The sequence below is a fragment of the Epinephelus fuscoguttatus genome, linkage group LG15 (assembly GCF_011397635.1).
Source record: "Epinephelus fuscoguttatus linkage group LG15, E.fuscoguttatus.final_Chr_v1".
Lineage (NCBI taxonomy): Eukaryota > Metazoa > Chordata > Actinopteri > Perciformes > Serranidae > Epinephelus > Epinephelus fuscoguttatus.
The window spans coordinates 29,440,972-29,465,245 of NC_064766.1; the positions used below are offsets into that span (position 1 = coordinate 29,440,972).

General features: G+C 41.7%; 1 protein-coding gene across 8 annotated transcripts in view; it reads left to right on the forward strand.

Moving 5' to 3' along the window:
- Nucleotides 1-1,097: 1,097 nt before the first annotated feature.
- LOC125901700 (receptor-type tyrosine-protein phosphatase S-like) overlaps nt 1,098-24,274 on the forward strand; it is a 106,960-nt gene continuing 83,783 nt past the window's right edge. For all 8 annotated transcript variants that reach the window (XM_049597544.1, XM_049597545.1, XM_049597548.1 and 5 more), the window contains exons 1-2: nt 1,098-1,449; nt 20,101-20,314. In XM_049597544.1, the coding sequence (XP_049453501.1) occupies nt 20,170-20,314 (145 nt within the window). In that variant the 5' untranslated portion in view covers nt 1,098-1,449; nt 20,101-20,169. The remainder of the gene's footprint in view (nt 1,450-20,100; nt 20,315-24,274) is intronic.

Genomic DNA, 24,274 nt, shown 5'->3' on the forward strand with positions numbered 1-24,274 from the left:
AGACACAATTGACTACAAAAAGACACAAAACAACCACAAAGACACACAAATGACAATGAAAAAGGCACAAAACAACCACAAGGAGACACAATTGACTACGAAAAAGACACAAAACAACCACAAAGAGACACAAAAGACTACAAAGAGACACAAAAGACTACGAAAAAGACACAAGACAACCACAAAGAGACACAAATGGCAAGGAAAAAGGCACAAAACAACCACAAGGAGACACAATTGACTACGAAAAAGACACAAAACAACCACAAAGAGACACAAAAGACTACAAAGAGACACAAAAGACTACGAAAAAGACACAAAACAACCACAGACACACAAATGACAATGAAAAAGGCACAAAACAACCACAAGGAGACACAAATGACAATGAAAAAGACACAAAACAACCACAAGGAGACACAAGTTGAACCTATAAAGTGACAACTGAGCACAACAAATAACAGTGACGTTATTAATCTAATGCATCTATTGTCCTCTATAATAAGTTGACCTATCCTATCCTATACCACCGTATTATCTACCTCCTATGGTGTTATTAATATGTCCCCATAATGTCCCACAGTGAGTGGTGTTTACCCTCCAATATTTTAAAGTGTCCAGCTGTAATTTAGTGAGAGAGTTCTGCTCTGTAGGAGCTGATAGGGGGCTCTGACTCTGACTTCCTGCCAACAGCTATAATTAGACACTATATTATGGGAATCTACGAGGTTTCAAGGTGCTTATCTTCATTTTAGCCCCTGGGGAGCACAGTGGAAAGAAAAAAAAAAACAGTCACCAGTACACAGGGCCGACCTGCCTCAGCAGCCACTTCTTTTGCACCAGTCAGCGATCCAGCCAGAGCTGGAGGAGGTGTGGGGTGGAAACGGGGGTAATAGGGGTGATGGGGGATACGGTTGCTATTGGAGATCTTGCCTGCATCACGTCATGTGTTAGGGGGGGAGGAGGGGGGAGGGGAAGAGCTCCGGTGTGTGTGTTTGAGAGGAGAGAGAGAGAGAGAGAGAGAGGGAGAGATAGATAGAGCGGGGAGGGGGAGGAGAGGAGAGGGAAGGAGGAGGGCATTAAGGAAGAAGGCAGGGAGTATCAATGACATCAACCAGCAGTATCTGAGGCCGCTCGACCGGCAATGCTCTCCCGACAAAAGGGCTGAGGAGCAGCCGTGACCCGCTGCGTTCCCGAGAGGTCGGTCGACAGTCAGGACGGTGTTGGTGTCGGTGCTGCTGGAGGTGTTGGTGGTGGTGTCGGAGGTGGAGGGGGGGAAACACCGGCGATGTGTGCATGCATCCCCCACAAAGGCAGACCTTTCTGTGAGTGGAGCTCCGCTGCCACTGGATTACATTTATCCTTGCTGTTTCCGAGGAAGCTTCCAGCTGCAAATCCACCCACATGAATCTACCAGACAGTAAAGAAGACGGAGCACTTTCTACCAAGGTAACCAGCATCCTCCATCCTTTATACACTGTTTAATGTTTGCAGCCGTGCACCCCACCCAGCCGGGTTATTCTCACTTGTCGAATAGCCTTTTGGAAACTAATGAGGTAAGTGTATCTGCCCGCCGGGGTGAAATTTCACCGTTTAGCCTGTCTGCGGGGCCGGGAGTCTTTCTGTGCGGTTTTTTTTAAAAAAAATTTATTTCTATCATCTCAGCATCACTTGAGACTTGGGTGAGAATCAGACCGCGGGGTTTGTGCAGAGCAGCCTGGTTGGCAACAGTGAGCGCGTCCCCCTTCACCCCCTCCTTATTGTTGGCTGGGCAGCATGAGGGACCGGGGCACACTGGCAAAGCCTTTGTTCCTCATCCACTCTCATTTAAAGTGCTTTTTCTGATGGCCCTTTAAAGCACTCTCCAGGTGTAAAGAGTGGTGTTAAGTGCATTTTTTTTTAAGTCTGGAAAACAGGCAAGAATAAAGATAATAACATTACAGAACAAAACCCCTCGTGAGAAATAAATAGAGCACCTGCATCCTATGGATTTGTGAAGCAGAGAGGAAGCTGTGACTCCTGTTAGTGATCCTTCAAAGATGCCACAGCAAAGATTATGATAATGCAATGCTTAACACTTCTGGGGAGCTCTATCACAGGCATATTAATAATCCAAATGGCTTATTATTCTAATATTAGTGTGATTTTTTGGTGTCTGGTATGAAAGGCACCAGGTGGCCAGGCGGATGGACTTATTTAACAAGACTGTTTTCTAGACAATAGAGTGGCTGCTGCATCTGCTGCTCCTGAGCATTACTTAAAACAAGCCCATCTGCACATATAGGCAGTGTTTTGTAGTCCACAGACCTTTCATATGTCTATAATTATACGCAGTAGGATTTGCAGTTAAAGCAGCCACTCACGCGTACAGGCAGAGTGTAATTTAATGATACATCGATTCATCCTGACACATTTTCCGAGGGCTATTGCTTGTTTGGGATTTAATCATGTACACTCCAAATGCCTGTTTAGGTTTTTCTGTATTTCCGCTGCGTGGCCTGTGTAAACTGGAAAATCGCACTGTCGTGGTGAATCCGAGGGAGGTCTTCCTGCTCACACACAGATGGGGAATTTTCCCTGGGGGCGCCGTGCGTTTGCTGGTTATTGTTCCAGACCATTTCCACCTCCCTAATTATTTTTAATCAGTCATTTTTACACATGGGTTCCTCTCTTCAGGACTTAACATTTTACCCCCCTCCTGTCTTTTCACCTTCCTTCTCCTGCCTGACAGAGGAATATGCAAGGCACCCCACCTTCATGAGAGGACCAGGGATCTACATATTTGTTCTACTTTGACAGGGAAAAGTCATTATGTAGAAGCAGAGCAATTCAACTGGCAGATTTCACTGTCTGTCGCCGTCTCTGGGAAGCAGATCAAATACGCTCCTCCATGAGCCAAGAGATTCTCGGCCCCACAGGTATTCATCTGTTAGGAGCAGTAGCTTATGAAATCAGTGATGGCATGTTCTCCCTTAAATAGCTTTTCACAGGGTTCAACCATGGGCCTCAACGGTTTCCTGCTCCTTCCAAGCAGATAGCACTGTAAGATCCATCCAGACTTGAATATGCCAGATGACGTGCGCTCCCAGTGGAGCAGCTCTGGTTCCACGTCAAAGGCCTCATTGAAGTCTTATTCCCAGATTCTCGCAGCGGCATTACCGTTAACTACTCCGCTCTCTTGCTTCCCTCCCTCGTGTTACGTGTCGTGCCTGTCCGTGGGTTTTTGTCAGAATCTCTGTGTACACTCCCCATTAGCTTTGTTGCACCAGTCAGCTGGAGAGGAGACTTTGATGCTGGGAGCGTAGCCACCTGTATTACACGCAGACAGAAACTTTGTTGTTGTCTAGGCATTGATATTAATTGACCTTTTCAAAGCCTTCCAAACAGTGAGCTTTTGTCTGCTCCGCTTTGCTCCTTGTTTATTCAGGGGCTGCAGAAGACAATGCATACAGCATGCAGAATGAACCCATTAGGGCTGGGAAATATGGTCCATATTATTATAACAATATTAAGAAAAACACTGGCTCTGATATTCAAATATACATTTTGTGTAGTCAGACAGTTTTAATCCAAATTTAGTTAGTTAGTGGTAATTTATTTTGCTCCTTGTTAACAAATTCCCAAAAGGAATGCTCATGATAAAGAATAAATAACATCAAGGCATTAAAAAATAAAATATATAGACTAAAAAGATGTTGTCTGAACCTTAATGTTATTATACCTACCCCTTCTACTCAGCATATTCCTACAGCTAACTCATTTCCTACTGGTGTTCATGTACAGCCCATTTAAAATATGTCAAATCAAGTCAGCTTTATTCACGTTACCCAGAATCACGACAGGGCCTCACTTCCTGCACAGCATGTACTGTAATACCCTCCATCCTTAGACCCTTAATTTGGATCAGGAACACCCCCCCTCCCCCCTTAAAAGACAAACAAACAAACACATCACTTAATCTTCAGGAAGTAGCAACACACTATTCAGAATTTGCAATGAAATGATAAGGTTTATTTATTAATTTAATCTTTGTTTTAACCAGGGAGGCCCTTGAGAAACATTATCTCTAGTATAGGGCAACAAATCAGCATGATCGTTTCTAGACTTGCTGTGGATTCGTATTATGATACATGATTCTTATGCTTTATTGTTTTACAAAATTCTGGAGGCCAATTGAATAATTCTGAGCACATTTTATTTAGGACAGTTAGAAAGGAGGTTTTTAAGCTCTTGTGAACAGTTTCCTTCACAGTTCGTTGCACTGAACATCACTCTGATTAATTTATGTGTGAACATACATGCATTATCTATATAATAATGTGTGTTGATGTTGAATAAATACTCCTATAATATTGATTTCAACCAAATAGACTAGTTTTAATGTCTGATTTTGTGCCACAATTAAAGGTGACGTCACCAATTTCAAAGATAGATTGTTAATATATAAAGTCAACACCCAAACAGTTACACCCTCCCATCATGTGTCAGGTTGCCGTCCCTCTTGCTCTCACTGCTTTTCTCCTTATACATCCACGACCTTTGCCCTGTCTTGTGCATGAGCATGAACGCCCCTGGTTGCTGATTGGTTGGAATAGTGTTGTGTGGCTCGGTCCGAGGCGCTTTGGTTGTTTCCCATTTACAGGGGCTGTGTGAATGCTGGATTTTTTTTTTACACAGAATGGACAGCTAGTGGACAGTGAGGAGGTATTCACTGAATTTGACAAATAGTGTTTTGGATTAGATTCACTGAACATACCTAGAGCTGAGCAATATATAGATTTATATCAATATTGTGATGTGAAACGTGATGTTGTAGATTTTGGATATTGTGATATCAAATGTCTTTTGCTGGTTTTTGAAGGCTGCATTGCAGTTGAGTAATTTTCTGACCTTACCAGACTGTTCTCGCTGTTCTAATATTTGTCTTTACTCTCTTAGTCATTATATCCAAGTTACTGGTGACTGTTTATCAAAAATGTCATTGTGCAAATATTTTGCAAAAGCACCTATAGTCAACCCTACAATATTGTTGCAATATTGATATTGAGGTATTCTCTCAATAATATTGTGACATTTGATTTCCTCTATATGACCCAGGCCTAACTGCACTTTAATAATCACATTTAATGATAAAAACTCATAAGCTGGGCGGCAGTAGCTCAGTCCTTAGGGACTTGGGTTGGGAACCAGAGGGTCGCCAGTTCAAGTCCCCTTCCAGGCCAAATATGGAGCGTGGACTGGTAGCTGGAGACGTGCCACAACCCCCATGGGCAGTCCCCTCACTCTGACATCTGCCCATTTAATGCATGTATAGGTCTTGTTTGTGCATGAGTGTGTATTTCGGGCCTGTGTGTATATGACAACGGAGTGAAAAAGTTGAATTTCCCCTTGGGGGCTAGTAAAGTATACATATATAATTAAAAAAATATTAAGTACTTACAACAGATACTGAATGTGTGTGTCATAATTATCCATTAAAACTTTGTACATAAGAGTGTCAACCAAAAACAAATTCATTCACAACTTTTTTTTTTACCATTGAATCCCAATTTGTTCAACACAGATAATGTAAAAAAGAATTTTGTGAAAAATATTATAATAAATCTAAATCACTATATGATCAGTCAATTTCACAACAACATGGATCAACAAAAAATTATGTACATATTGATTTAAGAAATATCATCCCCTGACCGAACACCCGTGTTTGTTTAGGGGAACAGTGCTGCGTTCACATGGAATCAGGCAGATGGTAGGATGGTAGACCGCAGAATCAAAACACCTTCTGGATGGCACGGGGAAAACAAACAGTCCGACAGAATGGCAGGACGGTAAAAAGAAACATGCATGACAGTATTATGCAATGGGGATGTTGTGTTTACAAAGAATGGGATTAAATGTATTAAATCAAATTATTTCGTGTTTATATTCGATGTAATTTTTCTAGCAACTGTCTACGGCCGTCTACCATTACCATTTCCGGTATTCTCTTCAGGCCTCACCTAATTTTTTGTTCCGCCCTCATCCACTAAAATTATAACCGCTTTGCTGTCTACTGTCCTCCTGATTCCACATGAACGCAGCACAAGTCGGCCTTCCTTCAGCCTAATTTTGCCTGGTTAGATGTCCTCAGCTGCAGGTGAACTATGCAGGCAGGTCATTTATATTTCCATTTAAATATATAACTGAAAGTGATGGAAACTCCGCGATAACCTTGTTTTGCAAAGGCCAATCTGAGTCTGTTGACTCTCTCCAAAGCGAGCCAGACCCATAATTAACCAGGAGGTCATTTGCAATTATGCGTGTGCGTGTGTGTCCATCGTGTGTCTGTGTCTCCGTGTGTGCATATGAGTGAAGGCAAAGAGATAGGTTGTGACTTGACTGATGCCCTTCTCCAGATGAATCAGAGATTCTGATGTGTCAGCAGGGATGAATAATGCACACACACCCCCCACTACCTCTCTCCTCTTCCTCTTCTCTTCTCCACCTCTTGTCTTCAGTCGTTCGCCTCTCTTTTCATCACAACTGCCACATCTGAAGACATCTTCACCTTCCTTCTCACCCCTCCCCCCTCCTCCTCTTCTCCCTTATGCAAAAGAGGGCATCATTTCCTCGTTGCTGCTGCTGCTGCTGCTGCCTCGCTGTCCTCCGGTCAACCCTCCTCTCTTCTTCACAGCTAACTCCTTCTTCTCCTCCTGAATAAGATCTCACTGTTGTCTCCTCCTACTGAAGTTTTACAGAGTTTCCTTTGCAGACAAAGTTTCTGCACGTTGCATGACAAGCAGCATGTTTTGTGAGCCTTTCATCCTGCTGACATTCGCACTGAAAATGGCTAAATGTGTTGATGTACACAGCTCATTATCCAATCATGAGGAGTGGGAAGTGCAGCCATTGACTCGGGTTGACAGTTACATCCCTGACTGACAGGAGTCATTAGGAGGGAAGGGCTGACTGACAAGATGGCTGACAAAGCGGAAGACAAACTGCCTAATCAGAACTTGGAGAAAGAGCGGGCCCCCTCTACTTTTGAAGTGTACAGTCAGCCGCCAATAAATGTTCAAACACCAGAATATTCTATGCACCTTGCCTCAAGCGCTTGACAAGTCCTCAAGAGTATTTTCAACTCATGCAGTGAAAAACCCATCCTCGCTGCGATGCTTAGAGGGCTGGAGGAATTCATTTGGGCTGGATCGGTGCCAAAATATTTTGGAGATCTTGCAAGATATGAAATAAGAATTTTATCTGGATTTCCTTTATTCAGTGGGATGAAGCCGTATGAATGCTAATGTCGACAGTAAAACTTGTATCTCTGTGTCTGTCACGTAATACATTTTCTTATTATCTTATTATCAGTCCGCGGCCATTACCGTATATCACTGTGTTATACGTTGTGTGCCAAAAGACAGCAGATGATGAGGTTATCTTAGGTTTCAAATCCCTGTGTGTCAATCTGTCCCACTTTCTAGCCAAGCTAGTGCCATAGCCGTAGCACAGGCTGGATAAAATAAAGAATATTACTACCATGATGTCACCTATTGGTTTGTGGAGGTTTTAAAGCCTCAAGTCTGGCGCTTTAGCTGTCGCCATCTTGTTTTTTAGGAGCTAGAGATGGCCATATTTTGACAAGAGGGTGGAGCTGGGAAGGAGTGAGGTGTCTGCAGCCTGTCACTCAAAGCAGCCACACCCTTAATCATGCACAACTTTAAATCTTAATAAAATGTAAACGGGTGATTTATATAAAAGTTAACCTCCTGTACAATTCTCATGAATGTTGAAATTAGCAATAGAGACCCAAACTGTTTTTGTACCAGGCTGTAAACGTGTTTATTTCCACTGTAAAGTTGGGCATTTTCGTCTTTCGGGGAGCTTCTCACTTAGAGCCAGACTCAAGTGGCCGTTTGACGAACTGCAGTTTTTGACACTTCGGTGATGGCTTCATTTTTCAGCCCTGGAGGTTGCTGTTTGGGCTGTAGGGGTGGCAATGTTGGATAGTTGTTGGCCTATTGGATTGATTGCCATTAATTTTTTTCAGGGACATGTATGTCTCCCTCAGGGCCCCTTAACATTTCATCCAGCATCATCAGTAGGTGATGTGTTGATTTTTAACAGGGGATGAACCCCATTTTTTGATTTGGCATAAAATATTTTACTTTTGTTGCCCTCAGTCTGGATTTGTTTGAGTGGGTTTGCTCAAAAGATGTTCTGTGCTTTGTCTCGTAGTGGCAGGTTAACATGGCCACTTTTAATAATTGCACAGTCTCAGAACATACAGTATGATACTGGTATTAAACTACCATGGGCAGAATGAAGAATGAGATGTTTAAATAGGAACACCTTGTCAAAATTCTCTCTAATTCTTCTCAAAAAGTTATTGGTTTAGGTCTGGGTCTGGAGAGGAGAGCATCTAGGTCCAGACAAAGGGGATGGAAAGGAATTGTAACAAGGGGACATCAGCATGTTAGCATTGCTATTGTGAGCTAAGAGTGAGCTGATGTTAGTGTTTAGTTCAAAGCAATGGTGTACCTAAGTACAACCTCACAGAGCTGCTAACCTGGCTGTAGGCTCTACAGGCCTTTACACACCGAGGGCGCAACACATAAATCACACAAAAATGCAAAATACTCATCATCAAATATTTTGCATTAAAACTATTCATACTGGCAGCGATGCGAATTTGCAGCAGTTGCAACACTTCTTCAGTAAAAGTAGGGCTGGGTGATATGCAGATACTGACAATAGTGTTGGATTGACTATTTGTGTGTTCTTAACAAATTTTTGATAGATAATCATCAGTAATGCGGATATAATGATTAAGTGGGTAAAAGCAAATAATAGAACAGCCAGGAAAGTTTGGTAAATTCTCAAGTTACATCACTATGGTGCATTGAAAACCAGGAAAAGACAAACACATACAATATTACGATATCCAAAATCTAGATGATATCTCACATCACGATATCAGCATAATATTGGTATATTGCCCAACCCTTAATAAAAGGTTTGAATAGATTTGCACCAGCTTATTCTTCGGGAAAAAAATGGATTTGGCATCATGTGATGATGAGCTTGTCCTCCTCCTCCTCACTTGACCAAAGAAGAGGAAATTTTGGGTACATCCCATCCCAGAAAGAGAAGAACAGTTCCATTATGTCATCCAGGAGCTGAAGCTTTACCACGGCAGCTTCCAAAAATATTTTAAATGTCATAATTTGTGATTATAATTTCATACTAATTATTGTAATACTAGGTGCTGAGAAACACAAACAACCAACGGGTCCGCCATTGTTGTGAGGTTGTCTGTTCTGCACAACATGGTTAGGTCATGCCTTTATTGGCAGACAATGGGCCCCTGGGTACAGATATGCAAAAGGTACCCCCACCTCTCTGGCAGACACACACACATTTTATAGCTGTATAGTCCCTTTCTGTCTCATTGTTTTGTTTCGCTTGTATCTATTTGTAATAGTTTTATGTCTCTTTGAGGTAATTTAGTGTCTTTTTTGCCCCTTTTGCAGCTATTTTGTCTCTCTGCAGTCCCTTTGCATCTCTTTGTGGTCATTTTAAATCTCTTCCTGGTCAGCATGTGCTGATTTGAGTGACATTTTGCAGGTTAGGGCCAGAGTTCCCCACTTACACTTTGGGCCTCTGGCCTTGTGTCCGGTAGGCCCATTCAGTAATCCTTCCACTGTGGTATAAAAGCTCAGAAAAACTGACCTTGTTTAAAAAATTTACGTCCCTTTTACACAAATTAAATGCAAGAAAAAAACATCCCTGGTGTGTAAAGACCTTTAGCCTTGTTCTGAGTAATTGTGCATGACAGTGGAGTTAACATTTCCTAAAAAAACAGACCTTCTGCTTGTGCCGCCTATCCAAACCAAGTGTGCCCTGTTGTAGTCGGCTCAATAGCTCCACGAAAAGAAAAGGTTTTGGCACGCCTCCATATGCCAGTTAGTGAAAGAGCATCTTTATTGCATCAGTGAAACAGCTCTGTTTTACTAAAAGATCTTTACCATGCTGGATGGGAAAGGAACAACGTCCAGGAAACTTACGGCTCTGTTCCATCATCACAGCTCACAGACAGAAAACTTAAAAGCTTGAGATTGGACTCTTTCATTCTGCAGACTGTGATATGTTTGTGTATGTGTGTAGGTGGAGGTGGTGGTAGTGGCGACTGGTTGACATGTCTCTTGAATGCAGCCCCATATTTGTTTGTGGCATTTCATGATTACTCTGTCTCCACGGCGCTGAAGGATGCCAGGTTGGATGAGGTATTTGTTTGACGGAGGTGAGAGTAATGGCTAGTCGTTGTTGGAAAGCATCCGTGCACAAGTCTGTTACCGTTGACAAGCATTTCATCTCTTCACTTACCGAGACACGCTCTCCGTCTGATTCCAGCAATGAGACGGAGGACGAATGCAGTTTTTCTACCCCATTACTCCGGTTTTCAATTCTATTCACAACTTTATCGTCCCTCAAGGAGAAATTCATTTGGCGTCACAAATCTCATCTCCATCAGGAAGCCATGCAATGGCTGGTTAGTGACAGAACTGCTAAGGCCGGCCGCCTGTGTAGCACCTAAATAGGATTTGTTCACCAGCACACGCAGCCTCAGAAATCAGCTCGACTTCTATTCAGCAGTAAATTCTTTACAATAATGATCATGTCAGTCATCTTTTCGGCCACATTTTTTATGCTCTGAATCGATCCATACTAACACCATATAAACAGTGAGCGGCGTGAAATGTATGTTAATGCTCTATAGATGATCTCAATGTTTTTTGCAGAACAGTGTTGCAGTTGTGAGATAATGAGCTCTCAGCGGACGACATATCATGTGACCAAGCCAGGCAGGTGATACCATGGCAGCACAAATACACAGGAGAGAATTGGATCATGGGCAAACACAACAGGGTGTCTCCAGAAAATTAATAAGCACTTCCCAAAGGAGCTGGAGATAGTTTACATGAGCAAAGAATGGATAAAGGGTTACTTCAAGATTGCAGCACACAAGAGGGGGAACAGCAAACGTGCAGCGGAGATCAGTCAAAGCTTTGCAGTGCTGCGCCTGGTGTGTGTTGGTATGTCTTGTTGTTCATTCTATAAATCAATAAAAGGATGAATCCATTTGAAGTCCATTTACGGAGCTTACGACATCCCCATTGGATGATTCTATGTGAATGATCAATCAATGTGCGGTTATTAAAACAGAGCACCATGCTCCTCAAGGCTACTGTTATCACTCTCAAGACGAGCTTATCAACAAGCCCCGAAATCTGCTTTACACCGCCCGACTTTGTCTCCTGACTGATGTGTGGGTTTTGCTAAACAGCTGAAACAGGGCGGGGGAAAAATGGCTGGCATGTCTCATTAATGAAGTGCAATTGAAATATGATGATGGCCTGGGATGATGACAATGACATCTGGGAAGATGAAGGTGTTCTCTGTTGTCACGGAGCCTTAGTCCTGCTCCAGGAGAAGCTCACTAATTGGTTGCGGTGTGTCGTGGCTGGCAAGACACACCACTCTTTTTGCGTGTGTGTGTGTGTGTGTGTGTGTGTGTGTGTGTGTGTGTAATGCTCCATGGAATTTTAATCATTCATTTTATTAAGGAATGATGGTGAATCTTTGGGGGGCTGACAGCCACATGTGAATGTAGACAGATAGATAGATAGATAGATAGATAGATAGATAGATAGATAGATAGATAGACTGTACAAACCAGTGTTTCCCACTTCCGTGCCATAAGCAATGCAAACATAACAAAAGTGATAATTCATACATTAATTTCCTGACAGTGTTAAGAAATCATGGAAAGAAGCAAACATGTGGCACCGGCCCTGTAATCGTATAATTTACACAAAGCCTCTCCTCTCCCATGTCAGAGCTGTTTAACAATTAGGGATCTACATGCAAGTGCATAACTATGTGGACATCAGTATGTATATACAGTTCTCTCTCCCGCTAGGATAAGAGTCTGTGCCAGCCTCAGATATGCTAATTGGACAGTGAGTTGACAAGGACTCAACCATCAGCCTGCGTAATGAGCCACTGCACACAAGATCGGCTGCCTCTGAAGAGCCGAGCAACAGGGAGAGAGAGGTTGCCGAGAGAGAAATCACCAAATATGTTTTTTGGGGAGCGTTTGCGAGCTCTGTGTCGTTGTTAGCGTCGCGTAGGTGTCTGCACGTGGACACGCAGCTGTTGTCAGGTGGAAACCTTCAGCTGTCAGGTGAAAGTGTTATCTGCAAAATGTCATTTTTTTTTTTTTTTTGCATGAAGGAAAAAAACCCATCCAGCTGGATGACATTGCATTCTTGGCATTACCCTAAGGGGTTTGAAAGAGGTTTATGAGCCTAAGGGGTTGAAAAATTGACTCAGCTCATGGAGGAGCAAGTAATCCTTCAAGTTATTTCAAAGCGTGAAAATTGTGGAAATCGAAGCTGTGAGGTTTTCAACCAACAGTGTGACGCATAGCTCCCCTTTTTCAACCAAATTTGAGACATGTTAAAGCATATAGATTGTGAATTCACACTCTTACATACCCTCACTTTCTCAACCATGCTAAAAATACATTAATATTAGCCTATAGATAACATTCAGCTGTTAATGCAGCTAAGAATACGCTCCATTTAAGCCTGTGGTTTTCAAAGCAATATCTTTAAAGATGTATTTTCCTTTTTTCAAAATTGTTTTTACATTAAGTCTAAATGACATTTTGTTAAGGTGAGCATAAGCAGATGGCGGGTGAAAGTAGTACCTTAGAAAAAAGGCATGGGCTTCATTTCAACATGGGAGGACACATGAAATGGGGGGTTTGGAGGTTCTCTGCCAGAAAATTTTTAATGTCAAACACCCAATTTCCTGCACTTTGGTGAATATTTATGCGCCAATTTGTGCATTTCCTGTATCAATTTACGTTCGTAGTGTCTTTTAATTTTGTCCAGATAAAAGTTCTCTGCTGCTTTCATGTTTTTATTGGTGGAAAGAAACGGGGATTGTGTCCCCTGTGACCCCTGAAATTTACGCCTACGCCTCAGAAAACAGGTGGCACTACATTAGAGGTTAATTAAAGGATCATTAGTAGCCTCAATAATGGTTAAACTTATGTACTGTAAATGAATAGTGTAAATAAAAACTGTAAATTAAATTGAAATAAGCACCGTTTTATATTATAGTCTATAAAAATACGTCTATATTTAGCATATGCTAAATGTAGCATAGCATGGGGACATGTTAAATTCATCAGTTTATATTCTAAGTGTCTTTTAATTTTGTCCAGATAAAAGTCCTCTGCTACTTTCATGTTTTTATTAGTGGAAAGAAATGCACAAGTTCTAAATATTGAGAGGATCGTGTCCCCTGTGACCCCTTGGAATTTATGCTTGAGCCTCAGAAAACAGGTGGCGCTACATTAGAGATTAATTAAAGGTTCATTAGTAGCCTAAATAATGGTTAAACCTATGTACTGTAAATAAAAACTGTAAATTAAATTTAAACGAGCACTGTTTTACCTGATATTCTACAATGATATGTTTATGTTTAGCATATATGATTTACAAAATCTAATTTAAAGGGAATTTAAAGATTTACTGAAGCTGACTCTTCATCCTGGCAGCACTAACTGTGACTTTCACTTAGCCTATAAACACTTTCACTACCTTCCCTCTGTTCTGATCCCCTCTGATAATCTGCCCTATATGTACTTTTATACCATTTGGTAATACATTCCCTGCTTAGCGGGAGCCACTCCATCTGTTGCTGGGCTCATCCGAGGCCAGTGCTTCCATTACTCGATGCCTCTTTCTAGCTGTGTTGGTTTGTTTGACCTTGGAGCCCCTTTAAGATGCGTGGGTGTACGTTCGCTGCACTATTGTTGGGCTGTGGCAGCTTTGCTACGTCCTAGACATGCAGAGATTGAGGTCAAAGGGAAACTTAGTTTGGTTATTTTTGCACATTAGGACCGGGGAGGGAGATGCTGTCAGTCACGCTTCTCTCTCCGCCCCTCCCTTTGATCCTCAATCACGAATCCGTGTGTTGTCTTGGCTGTGAAATTGTGATGAACAAAGACTGAGGCACATCCGTAAAGTTTTAGTGGGAAACAGTGATCCAACAACTGAAATGGTCAGGAATAATGCTGGTGTGTAATTGATGTCCTGATGTTGTGAAGTGTGGAAGGCTGATAGCTTCTTCACTTCTTGCCATGATTGGACAGAAGGGTCCGACAGAGGGGATGCTGCTGTAATTGTGGCTAAAATGAAGGAAATCAAGGTTTTAAGCTGAGAAAATGGAGCCCTCTTAAATCAGCAGAACTTCCTCATTCTGTTGTCTTTAAATGCTTAGTGCACATGTCCTCTACCCTGGTAGCTGCAGGTGATCAGTTAATTAAATTGTGGCCTCAAGCAAAACTCATGCTCCCTGCCAGAGAAAGCCACAGAGAGGATGTGGGCGGATACAATTTTTCAATTCTGTTTTCTCACGATCCCAAAGAAATCTATTTTTATGGTTCGGATATCATTATTTCATGATAATAAGAAGAAAATCATGCTGGTTTTCTGAAGATCACATAATAAAGTATGAAAGGAAACTTCCCACTGGGGACGTAGGGGACGTTAAAGACAGATTTGAAAGCACTCATACAAAGGACACACATTCCACCTGAATGCCTGAATGCCGACGTACATTCTCATCAAAGAGGGAGACTGAAAATGTGCAATCAGAGATCTGCACAAAATGGAAATTGTAAATCCTCTACTGCAACAAATTATCAACACAAATAGACAGATCAGACTGATCTTTCTATAGGCAACATGGGGGTTGGCAAGCCCACCCAGAGACAGTCGGTCTGTGGTCCTGGCACTGCAGGTGACCTTAATGTGTTCATCAGTGAGTGATTATCAGATTCATAACATGCTAGATTATTGATAGATACAATGGAGTGGAGAGTATGTGATGAATATGAGTATTAGAGTCAGTTTTCTAGTGGAGGGTATACACAGATATAAGGGTTAGCAGCTGAAGAGCAATTATTGTCTATTAATTACGTTCATTTGTGTTGATTTCTTAATAGCTGCTGTTGTTGTCTTTTACCCCAAGACTCAGAGGCGTAAATATAGACAGTGCAGGCAGTGCAATGGCACTGGGGCACCCGGGGTGGAGGGGACCATGGAGGGAGCGGGCCCTTGCTAGTGATTCAGATTGCCACCTTGGAAATACACCTGTGTTCAGAGATAAATAATACCAAAAAGAATGTTATTTATTTAAAAATTTGCTATATATGTCTTCAAAAAGGCAAACCCATCTGTCATGGTTCTCTTTTTTTCTTTTTCTCTTTTAAAATGTGCCTTTTTCCTTAAGTATAAAATCTATAAATGTACTATAAAAGCTATTAAATTAAATGACTATTAATAATGATTACTTACTTTCTTTGATATTTTTGTCAGATATGCAATGATGATTGCTGGTTAATATGTATGTTGATTTTATCCGATGTCAAGTCTCTATTTGTATCAAGACAATTCATGCGCAGTAGTGTGCACTGGGGCCTGTCATAATTTCCTTACGCCACTACCAAGACTGAAAGAAAAAATAAATATCAAATTAATTAATGTGGTGTTATTGTATTGTTCTTCTACTATTCCAAACATAAAAACTAAAACACATTTTTAAAATGAATATATATTATTTTTCTGTGACGTCAATAAAGCAAAAATAATTAAAAAAAAATTATTCAGTCTTTATTTGACCAGTTAAATCTCATTGGCAGTATTAATAAAACAACAGAAAATCAGAATCAACAACACAAAAAGCAACCAACAAATAAGAGTCAGCTAAAAACAAACGTTAATTTATGATTGATCCAAATGTCAAATTCATTATTAAGTATTTTTATAATCAATTAAGCTATTATTTTGGGTCGGTGTATGATTTAGTGTGTAATTAGTAATTTCATAAATAACTTAGTTTAGTAATTAATAATTTAATGCAGCAAATGAAACATCTCAATTAACCACAGTTCACAGTGAGGCCTTAAAATGGCCTTTTTGACCATCAGCCAACTCCCCAAATTTTAACATTAAAGTGATGTGAATTAAAAAAAATAGCTATTTAATTAGTCAGATTAAATAATTACTGATAATGAGGATAAATGCTCGCATGAATAGCCGAAAGAATCGATAAATGAGTTCTCATTTCAGCAGTGTGCTCCTTGATTAGGAAGGCATAATGCATAATGACATAAATGGGCTTCCCTTCCTTACCTACAGGTGTGGTGTGAGCTGCTGTTTCCATGACTCATATTTGCTCTCAGCAGTGTGATTTGAAACTCCAGCGGCAACCTTGTTTACAGCTTCAGACCGGTGAAGAAAAGTGTTGCCTCGGCTTGGGAATGTTACTGCTATTTGTCAATAGTTCCCATGATAACACTGTTTGGATGTTTGTAGCATGGGGCAACCGTAGCCCTAATTTCAGCATCCTGCAGCAGCGTTAAGTCTGATAGAGATTCAGACACACCCGAGTCTCCAGATTCATTTATATTCAGGGCAAAGAATCGCAGCATTTGAGTGACAGGTGTGTTTTCTTGTTAGAGAGGAGCCTCAGATAGTTTATTTCCACTGCTAAAAATGTAACCAGGGCGGTGCAGCTCATGCCTGCAGTAAGCCGTGCTTCATCCTGTGCCTCTGATCCTCAATGTGTGTGCGTGTGTGTGTGTGTGTGTGTGTTTATGCATGTGTGTCTGTATATTTGTGTGTCTGTGGGCTGTGTGTTTAAGAGAGTGAGAAGGGACGTGTGAGAGAGTGAGTGCCAATCTCCCCCATGATGCTTTGCCATCTGCCATGTGTATGTGTGTGCATGGCCCTGTGGGTGTGCTTGCATTTTGTGTGTGTGTGTCCCACGCCTACAGGGTCCAGGGTCAGAGGAAATGTGAGGTAATCAGTCCCAGCCCCTCCTTGTGTCTGAATAGGACACGGCTCTGACTCCAAACTTTTCCTCTCTCCGCGCCGGCTCACAAAGCCATGCATAATTGATAAAGAGGTTATTTTTATGCTGAGAAAATGTAAGTGTGCGCCATAAGTTCAGAATCATTGGTAAAACTATAAAAGAGGACAAATGACTGTGGATAAAATCTTATTATTCAGCCCTAAAATGCTCAGTGCTGCACTGCTACAGACATTTTTTTTCCACCTCCCAATGTGTGCCTCTAAAATATAAATAAAAAGTTTTCTGATCTTTTTTTTCTTTCTGCTGAACCGGGTCCCCCAAGCATCACAACACACTTGCAGCGCTGGATCCGAATTAAAGCTTAAAGAAACAAGAAGAACACGAGCTTCCTATCAGGTGTGCTATCTCACTGCTAGCGTGGTGCCGCAGGAAACAGATCTGGTCTTTCTATCGTGGCTCGTTGTCATGGAGACAGGCCTTGGGAGACCATCTCAACCCACTTGTGGTGAAAGGCATCATGGGTAAAGGGGGAGGGGGTGGGTGAGGTGAGAAAAACAAAACATGTCATCTTCCAAGGGACCCAGTGGAGCAGGGGGCAGGTTGGATGCCACCTAAACAGTGTTATTTCATCAGCCTGATGGAGCACAATAACCGGTGTACATTTCACCACCTGAGCTATGGTGTCATTATCGGCCTCCCCGCAATAAGTAGCGCATGTATCCCCATCAATCTATCTGTCTGGCTGACCATCTGTGTTGCCACGCTGAAAAGGTAATAAGACCAACCCCTGCTGCCTTCCCTCTGGATGCTGAGCCAGATGATCAGGGAGAGCAGGTTGTCATATCTGTGAGGGGGCTGTAGAGACTGTAGGTAGGCCTGAGTCATGAGAATATTCATGCTCACAATGCTCACACCTTTCGATTCTGCTTCTGCGACAAGCAAAGTGCACGGCCGCTCTCTATCTGGAGGGAGGAGCGTGGTTTGAAAGCGTTAAATGCCATTAGCACAAGCGAAGACGTGCCCAGACCGGCCTGGTCTGCTGCTGCGTCTGTGTATCGGTTTTGGCTGGCTCCCTCGACGTTCACAGCTGTAGGATGCTCTAAGCCCTTTTGTTTGAACTGTGTCAATGGACCAACAACAGCTGGAGCAGCCGGCGCAGGGCAGCTGTGGGGAGAGGAAGAGGATTTGGATACAAGCAGGGGTTAGAGTGTACGTATAGAAAGGGAAGGAGATGAATGATAGGGTGCGGCGGAGGAGATGGCATCAAGAGAGGAGAGGTTAACAAGGGAGGTGAGGAAGAGAGAGGGAGGAAGGGGATGAAAGGAGATGGGAGAAGAGGAGATTTCAGGAATACGGCGACTAATACAGGAGTGAGACGAGGGTAAGATTAAGGATTAGGTGCAGGGTGAGCGACTATAGTGGAGGTAGAGCAGAGAGGGCTTTGTCAGCAGGTGAAAGACAACGGGGAGGGGTGGATAAACTGAGAATGATAGAACGGGTTAGACTGAGGTCACAGAGAGCTATGAAGGCCCCGGCAAATCCACCGCACAGGACAGAGGAAGCAGACACTGCAACATGCGAGCAGTACCTAATGTTTCAGCGGCCGTGTGGCTCCACGCAGAGCAGTCCTCCTAGTTAGATTAACGGTGGCAAATTGAGTTACCGTAAGAGGAGAATTTACTTAACATGCTGCCAATGGTGCTTGAATGAGCCCTGATCTGATTTTTCTTATCGCATTGTTCAACTGAAAAAGGGGACGCTGAAAGCTTTTCTATTCAACGTCTATTACGCAGCGCTTGATAAGGCGAGGGCAAAGCGGCGCGAAAACGAGCCCCGTATCAGATAGACGGCCATGTTTTCAGACAAGCTATTTTTAGTGAAGGAACTGGCAGACAGTAATGTGTTTGAGCAGGTCATTAGCTCAATAAGTGGTTGGAGGAGTCTTTGAATATGTAACTCACCAGAAATGCCTCTTTCATTTAGTAAAGGCGAGCAAGGGTCGGCCCCGTCTCCACTACTCCATTTCTGCCCGTGCATTGGGGATGTCAGGGTGAAAGCGCGCTTATGGGTGTTTGTGCATATTTATGTGTCGATCACAATGTGGCCTGTCACCTGTGAATACATATTATGTCTCCCCTGGAGCATATACGTTATCCTGCTCTGGTTCTTGAAGGGAGACGTGTATTTGTGTGATATATGACAGGTTAACAAAGGCTCCCTTCTCGTTTGGCCTCCCCACCTGCGTTCTGACACATCAGGTGGAGAAGTGGGGGTCGGGAGAGCTCGATAGGACTGTGGAGTTATTGACTCTCAGACAGGGAGCTCCTGCACAGCTTGTCTAAATCTCTGCAGCAGAGCTGAATTATGCTCAGACTTCCAGATATGTGCGACCTCGTGTGCGTGCGTTTATGTGGGGAAAGAGAGCAAAATACTGTCGGAGATCCCCCCTCTCCAAGGCTAGGGATTAACAAGAGGGGCAACATCTATTAAAGCAGCAGTTTCTGATACATTCGGTGTTATTGAATTTTGCTGCATTCCTCCTGACCCCTCAATCCTCTTTGTTTAAGTGTTTTCCATTACGGTGGCACACTCTGGATGTATTATTGCATTAGCACTTTTATATGCCACCAGTACAGTAAAATACTGAACGCTAAGAAGGAATTAGGCCACAGCTAAAGTTAAATGAAATTATTAGGACGTCTGAGGGGGGGGGGACTCTTAAAAATGTATCATTGCGGCTCATTTCACGGCTCACTAGAAAAGGAGACTTATTAATACAGAAGCAGTACGCTGAAAACTATTTTGGTCTGTTTCTTGTCTTAGTTGTTGAGCAGTGGCTCTATTGTTCTGGTATTAGTTCAGTCAGAGCTGGCCTGCTTGAGCTGTTAATCCCAAGTCAGAAGTGCTCTGGCTAAATCAAAAGACCTAATCCTGCATTAGCATGAATTTGTCTTTAATTTTCTTCATGAAGATGTTCTCTCTACATCTGTATGAATTATTGTATGTTTTCCCCTCTCCCCTCATGGCGCACTGACATTTCAGCTGCCGCTCCAAAAGCAGAACGATGAATCAGAGGTGGTGGAAATATGCCTTTCATTCGTTTCAGCTGACCTTCATGTTTTTTTTCTGTGTGTGTGTGTGTGTGTGTGTGTGTGTCTGCAGAGTGCCTACCCTTGTTGAGTGAAGCTTCATCCGAATCTCTGTCGTCTCCAACCAACCCACGGTGGTGCCATGCCTCTGTCTAGGAGAGGTGGAGTTCTAGCCCAGTCCAGGAGGCCTATCCTGGGGCTCCGCCTTAGCGCCTCTCCCCTGTGTCTGCTGCTGCCTTTGATAATCCTGCTAACCAGCCCTTTGAGCAGCGTGTGTGGAGCACCAGGTATGACTAACTCTATCTATCTATCTATCTATCTATCTATCTATCGCAGTTAGCCAGTTAGCTATCTGCCTATCTAGTTAGCTAGTAAGCTGTCTTATTTGCTATTTTTTCCTTGTCTATCTATCTATCTATCTATCTATCTATCTATCTATCTAGCTAGTTAGCTAGTAAGTTATCTTATTAGCTATTTGTTCCCATCTGTCTGTCTGCCGGTCTGTCTAGTTAGCTAGTTAAGCTACTTAGCTAACATTATCTTGTTAGCTAGTAAGCAAAACTGTTTATCTATCTATCTATCTATCTATCTATCTATCTATCTATCACAGTTAGCCAGTTAGCTATCTACCTATCTAGTTAGCTAGTAAGCTATCTTATTAGCTATTTTTTTCCCTTGTCTGTCTGTCTGTCTGTCTGTTGGTCGTTCGGTTGGTCGGTCCATCTGTCTGTCTATCTATCTATCTATCTATCTATCTATCTATCTATCTATCGGTCTGTCGGTCTGTCTGTCTAGTTAGCTAGTTAAGCTACTTAACTAAAGTTATCTTGTTAGCTAGTAAGCAAAACTATCTATCTATCTATCTATCTATCTATCTATCTATCTATCTATCTATCTATCTATCTATCTATCGCAGTTAGCCAGTTAGCTATCTGCCTATCTAGTTAGCTAGTAAGCTGTCTTATTTGCTATTTATTCCTTGTCTATCTATCTATCTATCTATCTATCTATCTATCGCAGTTAGCCAGTTAGCTATCTGCCTATCTAGTTAGCTAGTAAGCTGTCTTATTTGCTATTTATTCCTTGTCTATCTATCTATCTATCTATCTATCTATCTATCTATCCTTTTCTTTCTCTTGGTCTCTGTCTCTTTCTCAGTTGAATGACAGCAGGGACATTGTTAACAGTAAATTGGGGCTGCAACTAACGATTATTGTCATTATTGATTAGTCTGCCCATTATTTTCTCGATTAACTGATTAATTGTTTCGTCAATAGTGTAATAACAATAATTCCCTGAGTAAATTCCCAGAGCCCAAGGTGACATCTTCATGATATATGTGATCCGACCAGCAGTCCAAAGATCCAAAGCTATTTAGTTTAGTATCATGTATGACAAAGAAAAGCATCAAAATTCCACAATTAAGAAGCACAACACCATCAAATGTTTGGCTTTTTTTCCTTAAAAAATTAAAAAAATGATTCTTAAATAATCAAAATAGTTGACAGTTAATTTTCTGTCCATCGGCTAATTGATTAATTGACCAGATGTCACAGCTCTATTGTTAATGTAATATACATTGGTGAATACGTGTGAATATATTTATGCATGCGCATCTTTTTCTGTGTGTGTGTGTGTGTGTGTGTGTCCGAGGAGTAAAATCAGGCCTGCCAGTACAGCAGCGCTGGACTGTGGCGTTGTTAATATGTTTGATAAGCCGGGAGGTCCCATCAGCATGTTCCTCATCATCTCCTTGATTACAACATTTCCACAGATTTCCTGCCTCAGTTAGTCCACACACATACACCCACGCACACACACATGCTCAGACACACTCAGCTGTCACCACTCTGAAAATATAACCAAAGCTGATTTCTTGAAAGAGGATGTAGGCTAAAGATGGAGATAGCACTTCTCACTGTTAGGAATGGGGATTGTCTAATGTATTTTTCATTTTCCATTTGTGTAAGCAATTTAAGGCCACGATCCTTTGAGAAGACTGGCGTCATATCTGAAATATTTTTATATTCAGTGAAGAGGCAGAATTACACAACACATAACTTTCACTTGAAACGCTGTGGGATTGAAGATCGCTGCCTTTGGACCACCTACAGTCTATCTCTGCAGAACAGACAGTGCTGTAAAAAAGCTCCATCTCGCATATCTCCCCAGCGTCCTCAATAAAGAAAGTCACACTTCTTTTTTCTTCCATTAAGTTTTGCAGAACTTGTAAATTAGAGTGAAGAAATGTAATAGAAATGACTCAGAGCTAACCAAGAACCACTGAAATGTCATGCTTGGGATCCAGATTTTCCTTGAGCCAAGATAAATCTATTGTGATTTCTGCCCCACCAGTATTGGTTCCATTTTTAAGTCTTCTGTGAACCTCCACTGTATTCTTCACTGGTCATTCTGTGAAGCTGATCTAATTTAAATGATGTTTATACACCATTACCAGGTTTAACTGGTCAGAAATCTACTTGTCCAAAGCCCCTATTTATTAGCTGTTCTCAAAAAACAACATGACATGCCTTTGAAAAACGACCTTGCTTTATTTGCCTTGCTCTCTCAGTTTGTTGCAAACTCTGCAGTACATGGTTTGAGTTGTGCCCACATCCTCTAATGCCACCCAACTAAGCGCCAGGATTTCTAGCACCTCAGAGTATAAACTTAGTCATGTTTATGTGTTTCATTCATTTTTTACCACTGGCCCAATGAGGCAATGCATTTATACATTTTAACCAATTGCTAATGCCCACTGGGGCAAGTGAGTTGCTAGATGTACTAGCTCCACATGGCATTTAAGTCGACTTGCCCTGGGCAATTGGGCAACCCTTACTGTTGAGCCCTGCACCAGATGGGAGCATTCTAGATCGCAGGTGTACTAAAGCCTACAAAGTCACACAGACATAGAAGTGCTAATGACCCAAAAGAATCACAACTGTCCTCACAATAGGTCTTCCTTATAAGGAGAATAGTGATTGTTAAATTACTGGCTATGTAAGAATAGTGCTGGGTGATATGGAGAAAACCAAATATCACAATATTTTTTGACCAAATACCTCGATATTGATATTGCGACAATATTGTAGAGTTGACTCTTGGTGCTAATCATCAGTAGCTATGTTTCCATCCAAAAGTGATTCGAATCATTTGGGAAATGCGCATTAAAAGAAATACGAATCCTGTGTGTTTCCATTAAATGTATGGACTTTGGTGAAAACTACGAACTCCTGCGAGTTTTCTGCAGAACTGGAAACAAAACAAGTCTCGCAGTCTTCTTCTTCTATGTTTTCTGGCGGTTGGCAACCAGCTTGTAAATGCATTATCGCCTTCCCGACCAGGAGCGTGGATATTACCATGGAGAGAGGTGCGCTACGTCAGACTTAATTTGAACATAACTGTTTCCATCCCCCGTTTTGCGAATCAGCATTTTTTTGAATCAACTAAAACCCGGCTAAAGCGAGCGTATTTTAGTTTGTGTGAATCAGGGGATTTTAATTCAAATTTTGGCGTTTCCATCATAATTTTCTGATGCAATACTTCTAGATGCGCATCTTAACAGGCTGATGGAAACATGGCTAGTAATGCGGATGTAATGAGTAAAGGCAACTAATAGAACAGCTAACACAGTCTAGTAAATTGAGAAAATTACATTACTTTACTGTAATTTAGCCTTAAAACCAGGAAAAGACACCACTTATGAGATCAAGATAACCAAAGATCTAAGACAATGTCCAGTCTTATATCACAAAAATGATAAAATATTGATATATTACTATTATATTATATCAAATGGCATCATACCTATTAAATAAAATTGAGGAAAGAAATCTAAATAACATCAACATAAACTACTGCACATTTTTTTCAAAGACAAAATATTGAAAAAGAAAAGTGAAATAAATGTGACCCATGTATATTTAGCACATCTGTGAGTGCTTATGTGATTCTGTTGAACGAACCTGAAGAATGAGTTGTTTGCTCTTAGTAAAATCACAGTAATTCAGTTCAGTGTGCGGTGGTTTATAGTGATGATTTTATCTGAGATGTTCCTGCGGCAGACAATTATTGTTTGAGTTTTATGCAAATAAATTTAACACTTACCTCACAAAAATGATCTACATTTTATTTTCAAATGCAAACAATGTAAAAATCATGCACATGAAGTTAGGCGGAAAAAACCCTTTGAATTTTGTAGCTTGTGTATCCAGATTTCCATCCCTCAGCTACGCCACTTGCTCCAA